Raw genomic sequence first — 8,726 nt, 5'->3', positions numbered from 1 at the left:
GCGTTGAGTTGACACGTTCGATACCGTCTGGCTGAAGGTAAATAGACGGTCTGTGGATACAGAGACTGTCCATTTCCGATTGCCAAGATCTCTCTCTCTCTCTCTCTCTCTCTCTCTGGTATCAACGAACTCTAAACAACCGGCGAAGTCTTCGCGCGAAGACACACAAAGAGAGAAGACTCTCTCTCGAACGCGAGAGTTTCTCGAGGCGCGAAAATTGGCGAACTAACGCGTAACGCGTTTGGAAAAAAATTATTACGTGACGTCGGTAAAAAAAGAACGTCGTAAATTCGAAAAAAAAAAAATCATTTGATGTTTTCCCGATTGTTTGGATTCGTCCAGAAGACTCGTGTCTTCTTCTGCTCGCCCGTGTATCTCACCGTGTGTCTCCAGCCGCGGTCTCCTCTCTTTTGCGCACGTTTGCGATTACGTGACTCTCTTGATATTGCGGTAATTATTATTACATGCGAACGCCTTCTTTCTAGCGTACAAGAGTTCATAGGTACACGTACGTGCGATGGTAGCCTATTTTGAGAGACTTTTGGCCAAGTGCCACGTCGAATAGCTGATGCTATTATGCGATCCCGAGTTAGTTTAGTTGGTGTCTTTAAATTTCGCTCATTTGTAGACTCTCTCATTTGAGTCTAAAAATATTTCTTTACTACCGCTGTCAGTCAAAAGCCGCGTGATTAAAGTTTCGAAAGACCGAAGGTCCCTTTTTTGTCGTTGACGCCTTTTTCGAGTTTGATTTTATAAGCGAATGACATATATGCGACGTCTTCATATTTTTTTTATTTTCCGACAAACCGAAAATTTGTCTTTCTTCTTTGCAGCGATGCTGAGCTGTGAGACGCGAGGAGAAGTTAAAAGCCGTCGGAAGTAATCCGAAATGTCGCAACAGCATCCGTCGAGGCCGCCCGGAGGCTCCGCGCCTCCGGGCAATTGGTCGGGACGAGTTAATGCACCGAACGCGCCCAGTCCGTTCAGGCCCGCGTCTCCGTACACGCCCTCTTCGTCGCCGCATCCGCAAGCACGGGGTCCTCCTCGCGGCGGACCTTCCTCGGGTCATCCGATGTCACCGCTCACGTACCCCGGCATGATGATGCACCCGATGAGCCCGGTGCCAATCGGGATGCCGATCTCGCCCGGGATGTCGCCCGTCTTCGGTTGTCCCACTTCTGGTTACATTCAGTGCCCCAGGCCACGATGGCCCTCACCGACTCCCACAACCAGTCAAGCACCAAGGCCGTTCATACCGACTCAGGTATATATTTCATCACTTCTCTTGTATCTGCGTGTAAAGAGAACAAACTGATATATATATGTATAATGCCTGACATTGACATAATGTTAAAATATTGTAAAATATAATCTGTTCTACATCGTGAAACATTGCCGAGACATTGAAGAATCGTTGCAACGTCATTGAAAATAATAAAAGTACTGCGGGAATATTGTGTAGAAATATTATATCCGCAATATCTCCCATAGAAGACGTTGTACAAAATATTATTGTATATTATACCGCATATATATTATATATAGAAATGTTTTCACACATTGTCTAATATATTGGAAATATTGCAGACATATTTTTCAGTAATATTCTGTATCTGAGATTATAAATTTTAACAAACGCGAAAAAAGAATTTGTTGTATTCTGCACACACACACACGTACACGCGTGATTGCAAGAACATATGTGTAATTTGTTAGAAATTATCGTACGCAATGTTCTCCAATCTTGCGAAATAATGTCCCGGCAATATTTCATGTTGCACACTCGTACAAATATGAATTTTAACCAAATCAATTGATGTATCAGGCGGAAAATCATCATCGTTCTTCTTGCAGAGTTCCTTCAGAAGCGATTCGGCGTCGCCGTTACCGTGCGCGCCGCCCGAGTATCTGATAGCGCCTTACAGACCCGGTGATTACGAGTACGTCGGCGTGCCGTTGGATCACACGCAAACGGACGAGGAGAGCAGCGGTCCCAGCACAGCCGAGATTATCGCCAATCAGAGTCAGGATTACGTGGACGAAAAACTCGCCGAATACCAAGCCACCATTCAACAATTGCAAGGTGAGAAGAAAAAAAAAAAAAAACAATTCGCTTTGCGACAATTTTGTTCGCCTAGCGCGACGACGAAGCGGACCACACCCGGTGTTAGAAACAAACCGTATCAAGAGCTTGAGCTCTTATCTCTTTTGTAGAAAACAAGCGATTGTGTCGTTTATCCGGACGTGCATAAACTCTCATCACGGGAATGAATCACGTCGTTTATCTCGCTAAAAAAAAGGTAGTAGCGCGCGACCTTCTCATCATCATCATCATCATCTGACGCCGACGAAGTAAGTCGCCCATCTCTCATCGGGACACGGTCTAGTTTCACGTGCGTCACGAGAGACGACGCGAATCTCGAAGAAGAGAAAAGGACATTTCGAGATTTCGTCCGCGGAATATCTTGCGCAATTGGGGGCGCCTACTTGCGCGAAGACGGATGTCACAAATCGTGCGTGCGTTTCTCGTCGAATTAAATTGCGGCGCGAGGAAAATAAAATAGATTCCGCGGAGAGAGAGAGAGAGAGAGACGCGAACGGGTTAAAAATAGACGTGACGGACACCTGCCGCGCGCCATTCGCAATACGTTACGTTCTCGCTTTTCCCTCCGACCTTACTCCTCCTCCTCCTCCCCGTCGTTGTTGCGCGGACACAGATTCGCGCCTCGCCGATAGACTAATAGACCAAATGTTTCAAGATCATCTCTCGCGCGTGATGATTCATCCTAAGCGGACGCGAAACGCCTTGAAAATTGCGCTCCGAGAGAAACGGAATTCGCGGCGAGAGTTTTCGTCTCTCCCTCTCCAACGTCGTCGCCAACGCGCGCAAAAGGGGGAAACAAAGTTTTCGAAGTTTTCACGCGCGCAGTTGATTCATTCGATTTTTTGTTAAAAACAAAAAACAACTTCTATTTTAAGCAGAAAATAATCTAAAAAAACAAATTTGTAAAAATTATTCAAACGTTGCAAAAAAAAAAAAAAACAAACGCTTCTTCGTTTCGAAACGCCAACATCGGTTTCCGATAATCGAACGTCGTTTCAGAAACAGACTCGCAGAAAATTCGCAGACTCGGTCTCTCTGAAACAGGAGCAAACTGCAATTAGCAAAGGATTGTTAATACACGGAAAACGTTTTTTACGTGCGATATGGAGAAACAAAAGATCGTCTTCTGTTGATGAAGATGAAGCAACAACACACCACGTTGAAGCGCGAGGCGCTTCGAGAGCGAAACACGTGAGCGAGCGATTGATTTTGCCGGCCGGCTTTGCGTTGAATCGACCAAATTGCCAAGAAGACGTTCGTCGTCGAGTGACATATCAAAGAGAAACCGCGATTGAGAGAAGCGAAGAGAAAACGAGAGAGAAGAAAACGTCAAAAGAGAACGACGAGAAATGTGTTTTCTGTGTGTGGGAGCGAGGCGACTGGTTTGTTCGACCAGAATGAAAAAAAAAAAAAAAAAATAACGGCGGCGATGCGCATCGGTCCCCGATGCTATCGCGACGCGCCGCGCCGCGAACGACGACGGTGGGAATGGCGACGACGTGAGGCGGAGGAGAAACCAGAAGGTCTCTCCTCGGCGAGACTGGTCTCCTCCGCCACAGGGCCGGTGGTAGTAGTATCGAACCGGCGTTCGTTGCGCGCGGTTACCCAACGTTAACATTCCCCGTATTTGTACAATCCACATGCGCGCGATCTGTGCAAAACGTTCGCGTCGCGCATTTACGCATGTGACACGTTGTGCCCGGTGCGCACTCCGACGAGAATCAGAAATAACGCCTAAAGCGGCGGCGTTAGATAAAAGCCGTCGAAATTGTTACGCCGACGAAAAAATTCGAAAAAAACGGCCGAAGGGCCGTGTGTGAGAACCTCTCTCGTCGGAGGATTCTCGGTTCGGTGAAAGGCCGCCTTTCGTCGCCGCTCGTGCGCTTCCGTGATTAAACGGAGCAGGTGACGTCGACGCGAACGGGGAGTATATGTATAATACCACCCGGTGTATGGGGTGTGGTGTCCGGAAAAACAGGTGCCGGACTAACGTTCGTAGTTCTTGGATAGAAAAAGAAAAAAAATAGAATCGCGCGGCGCGTGGACAGTCGAGAGCAAGAGCGAGCCTCGCTTTGTCGGGGCTCCCGACAGAAGGGAATAAAATGACGTAAGAAAATCCCTCGGAGCATGTCGGGATCAACTCCACCCAGAAGAAGCAGTCCAACCCCAAAGGTGGACAACAACCCCGGCGGTGGCAATGACAGTCCCAGAACGCCACGTGGTGGCCGACTGCGGGATCGGGTGAGCTTCTTCGAGCAGGTCTGGTCGGCCGGGCGCAGTCCAAGCGCCGAGGAAGATCTTCTGGAAGACTCCGCGGACTCGCGCAAGTCGCCGTTTCGCGTGCCGACGCACCGGCGTTCGTCCTCGAGAGCGAGCGACTCCTCGTTCGAGGAGAGTTTCGAGCGACTCGTGGAGGAGGGCGAGCTTAACGGCGCGAAGATCGTCAAATTCGAGAAGATCACCGTGCGAAAAAGCGTGCGAGAGATCAGCTCGACTCGAGACGATCACGACAACGTGACGGTTAATCAACGCGCGTTGACGGAATCAAGCCGGACTCCAAGCGAGGAACACGCCTTCGACTCGGCCTATCAGAGTCACAGCCACGGCGGCGTTCACGGCAGCAAATCCAGCTCGATCACTTCCTTCACGAGATTTCCCTCGGAGGAAAGTCTGTCGCATCGAAGATGCAGCAGTCCCCGAGCAACGGCGGTCCAACAGCTGGACTTGCCGGACGACCGGCCGCCCTCGGAGTGGTACGCCGAGTATCGCAACCAGAGCTTCCAGAATGTCACCGCGAGGATAGAATACGTGCGCAGCAGGAGCGAGTACGACGCTCACATAGCTGAAATCAAAGGTACAGGGTTGTCTCACCCGAGAGAAACTCTTCCCCGTTGTCTCTCTCTGTCGTCATTTTTTTTTTTTTAAGTCGTCATCCTCTTCTTCGTCGCTTCTTCGACGCCCACACTCCGGATAACGGAGAGATTCGATCGATACACCGGTCGGAATGGGGGATCAACTCCAACGTCTCGAAATAATTTTTTTTTGCTTCTGTGATTTAAACGCGAGAACGCGCGACTGTTCGAAAAATTCGAACTATCGATTATCCGCATCATCTTCCGCAACATCTTCCGTATCCGTATTTAGGAAGGGAGTATCCGAGTGTGCGATCGGAGACCTCGCACCCCACCTGTTCTCATCCTCATTGTTTTAATTTTCTCCAATTATTTCTGTCTCGCGGAACTTCTTCTCTCATCCAGTTGGCTCTCTTCTCTCGCGTTTGACCCAACTGTAATAAAATATTTTTTTTCTGTACCAAATTATCTTTATCTTCAAATTAAAGCCTAGCAAAAAAATTTTCGCAATTGTTTTTTTAATTAACGCTTAAAAATTAAACGTTACAATTCTCACGCCGCCAACTTTTAATATCGATAAAAGCTTTGATACGAATCGCGGCTACTTCTAATGCGCGCGAACGGAAAGATTCACGCGCGCGCGCGCGCGCGCGCGTCAACTGCGTCGGATTTTTACCATACACGCGTTTGTTCGTAAACAAACGCGGCTATAATAACGAGCTGCGTATATAAAAAACTTTAATGCGTCTCTCCCAACGCGCGCGCTAGCACAATAGTTCAACGACGACGGCTCTGAGTTGGTTCAAGGTTTCTCTTTCATTTGTATCTCATCGGTGTTAAAAAAAAGTCTCTACGGTCGTGCGACACACACACACACACACACGCACGCGTGAGATAAAATTAAACGTTACTCAGCGCACAAGAGCTGATAAGAATACGCACAAAATATACAGATTGCAAAATACAAAACAAAGATAAGAAAACGGAATGCTCGAACACGCTGAACGCGGCGGCGGCGGCGTCGTCGTCGTCGTCGTTTACGTCGAGGCCGCCGCCGCCGCCGCGCGCCGGTTTGGTGACGAATTAATCGGTTTAAATTTCGAGAAGCGGTCTCTCATTAGCGAGAGGCAAACACAAACACACACCGCGTGGACGCGTTGCACGCGATGTGTATTCTCGTCTCGGGGGCGCGCGCGCGCGTTTACGCTAAAAGGTTAAACTCCCTCGTTTCTCGTTCTCTAATAATGACAGAAAACGAGAATTTCTGCGGCCAAACCCGTTGTTATCCGCGTGTCCGCAATTTCTGCAGTTTCGTCTGACAAGACACGTACGTGCGCGCGCGCGCCACGGGGTAATCATGCGATCATCATCGCGTTCGTTTCGTTTTGTGTTTGAAACACCAATTACCAAGCATTTACACAACAACAACAAAAATAAGAACAAACAATTTCGCGGTCAAACGCACGCACGCAATTTATGCGGAATTTTAATGAACGCTCGTGCTAATTAATTCCGACTTTAAATGCCGCACTCGTTTGTTTGTTTTTTTTTCTTTTCTTTTAAATAGAACTTGTGTTTCTCCGAGAATACAATTAGCGAGATCTGTATAGTTGTTACACTCATGCAATATTTATCTTTGTAGATATGTATATTACATATGATATGATAATAACGACGTAATAAAATAATATATTTATTGAAATAACTTTGTGAATTATATTGAAAGTTTAACCCTTTGTCCGCGGAAATCTAAAAACTGACCCGCGAGTTGAACCACCAGAACGGACCGGGTCTGTGAGACCCAGCCGTGTCTGAAAAATAAACTACAGACGTACTGTAAATAGAATATTAATATAAATATACTGTGAACATTACTACATAGTTGTATTATACGATTAATAAAATGTTTAATTCGCTTATTAGCGATCATGTGTGTATCGATCTGCCAAGTGTTTGACAAGCCAAAATTAAATGCCGCGATAAGACAACACCTTTCTCTATGAAATCACAGATATATATATATATATATATATATATATATACACATATGTACGTCTGATAAATCGCTTGCATTATAGCATGAATGTCAAGGCCACGCTCGGTTATCTCCCATCTCAAGATTGGCGTTTCGATTGACGCATACAATCGTTAAGACCGCTTTGCCGCTGGTCAGAAAACGCAAAAACTATATAGTAGAGGTGGGTCGAGCTAAAACATTGCCGCGTTCGAGAAGAAAAACGATTTGCTCCCAGAGATCGCGCGTCAACGCAGCGCGCAAAACATACATTACATATATATACACCGAAAAAATTGTATTCTTGTTTTGAGGATATCCCACTTATTTTAAGTATATTTTATACTTAAAATAGGCGCCAAGAAGAGTTTCTTATTTTAAGAGGAAAATCCTCTAAATAGTAATATTGATAAGAATATATACTAATTAGAATATAAAAAGCCTCTATATAGAAAAACATATATATCTCACTGTCGAAAAAGACTATATTCTTAAATTAAGAATATATTCTTAATTTCGGAAGAATATCATCTAAAATCTTTAAGAAGATTTTTTAAGTACACCGAAAAAATTATATTCTTGTAAGTAGAAGATTTTATACTTAAAAAATCTTCTTAAAGATTTTAGATAATATTCTTTTGAAATTAAGAATATATTCTTTATTTAAGAATATATTCTTTATTTAAGAATATAGTCTTTTTCGATAGTGAGATATATATGTGTTTTTCTATAGAGGCTTTTTATATTCTAATCAGTATATATTCTTATCAATATTACTATTTAGAGGATTTTCCTCTTAAAATAAGAAACTCTTCTTGGCGCCTATTTTAATATAAAATATACTTAAAGTAAGTGGGATATCCTCAAAACAAGAATACAATTTTTTTGGTGTATAAAAAATCTACTTACGAGAATATAATTTTTTCGGTGTATCCAACGCGCATTGAAGTAACGAGAGAATTTCGCGCTCAGCTTAGTGTCCGAGCGATTTCGCTTTATATTCAAGGACCTTTTCAGACGTTCGCGTTAAATATTTATTATGCGTTACGTTATAATATATTAACGACGCCGCGCGAGAAAAAATTCCTACAAGATTCATAGACGCCGAGAAAGAGGAAGGCCGAGACGTTGAGAATTTAACGTGTTCTTCTTGCTTCCTTAATTAAACGCTCGCGATTACGAGAGAGATAATTAATTTTTTACAATGTTTGTGATGACAAATTGATTGCACATTTTCGAACGAAACAACAAAACGGTTTTTTTGATCGCACCGATCTCAGACGATCACACTTGTGTGTCGTCGTTTTTATTTTTCTGTTTTGCACATGACGCGCGCCGTCGATTGCCGCCCATTTAAATTCAATGAACCGCGTTACGTAATCGCGCGCCACATTAGTGCGCGTATTCTAATGACATCCTTGATTATGCGGGACGTCATTGTAAGAATAACACGATGTAAAGCAAATCGCGTTCGGTTTATTTAATCGCTAAGTTTTTTTTTTGTTTTTTTGTTTCATAATTTATTCCGATTTGTTCCGCAAACTCTCGTCAAGATTTTTTATTTTACTTCAGAGCTTGTTTTCTCTCTCCTCGTGCGAACATCTTGTTTTGCGCAACTTTAATTGTTAACACACACGACGTACGTGTGTGTCCAAATATGCGGGAAATAATAATTTTATTGCGCGACTTTTAATTTTGACAAGCAGACACAGAAAACTTCTTGCTCCGACTACTTTCTGTTAAAAAAAAAAAAAAA

General features: G+C 44.4%; 2 protein-coding genes across 7 annotated transcripts in view; both read left to right on the top strand.

The window, feature by feature from the left end:
- Positions 1-1,031: 1,031 nt before the first annotated feature.
- LOC109858730 lies at positions 1,032-3,505 on the top strand. Of its 3 annotated transcripts, none has more exons than XM_020436265.1 (3): positions 1,032-1,264; positions 1,855-2,083; positions 3,104-3,505. In XM_020436265.1, exons 1-3 carry the CDS (start codon positions 1,073-1,075, stop codon positions 3,163-3,165), a joined length of 483 nt encoding a protein of 160 aa, XP_020291854.1. In that variant the 5' UTR covers positions 1,032-1,072; the 3' UTR covers positions 3,166-3,505. The 3 variants fall into 3 exon arrangements, with proteins under 3 accessions (XP_020291854.1, XP_020291855.1, XP_020291852.1); XM_020436266.1 differs by lacking the exon at positions 3,104-3,505 and adding an exon at positions 2,215-3,096; XM_020436263.1 differs by lacking the exon at positions 3,104-3,505 and having other exon boundaries at positions 1,855-3,096.
- Positions 3,506-3,656: 151 nt separating this feature from the next.
- Positions 3,657-8,726, top strand: part of LOC109858725 (nesprin-1) — a 65,646-nt gene continuing 60,576 nt past the window's right edge. For 2 of the 4 annotated variants that reach the window (XM_020436254.1, XM_020436252.1), the window contains exon 1: positions 3,657-4,958. In XM_020436254.1, coding sequence (XP_020291843.1) covers positions 4,232-4,958 — 727 coding nt within the window. In that variant the 5' untranslated portion in view covers positions 3,657-4,231. The remainder of the gene's footprint in view (positions 4,959-8,726) is intronic. The other 2 variants (XM_020436251.1, XM_020436253.1) reach the window with 2 other exon arrangements.

Source organism: Pseudomyrmex gracilis, unplaced genomic scaffold (genome assembly GCF_002006095.1).
Source record: "Pseudomyrmex gracilis isolate BER0280 unplaced genomic scaffold, ASM200609v1 scaffold_220, whole genome shotgun sequence".
In the NCBI taxonomy this organism is placed as follows: domain Eukaryota; kingdom Metazoa; phylum Arthropoda; class Insecta; order Hymenoptera; family Formicidae; genus Pseudomyrmex; species Pseudomyrmex gracilis.
Note: the sequence above shows the minus strand (reverse complement) of the source record. Positions and strands in the feature narration are given on the sequence as shown.

Coding starts and splice junctions, on each gene's coding strand:
- LOC109858730 (XM_020436263.1), top strand. CDS start 1,073: ATGTCACCGCTCACGTACCCCGGCATGATGATGCACCCGATGAGCCCG. Junction 1,265..1,854: donor GGCCGTTCATACCGACTCAG/GTATATATTTCA, acceptor TTCTTCTTGCAG/AGTTCCTTCAGAAGCGATTC.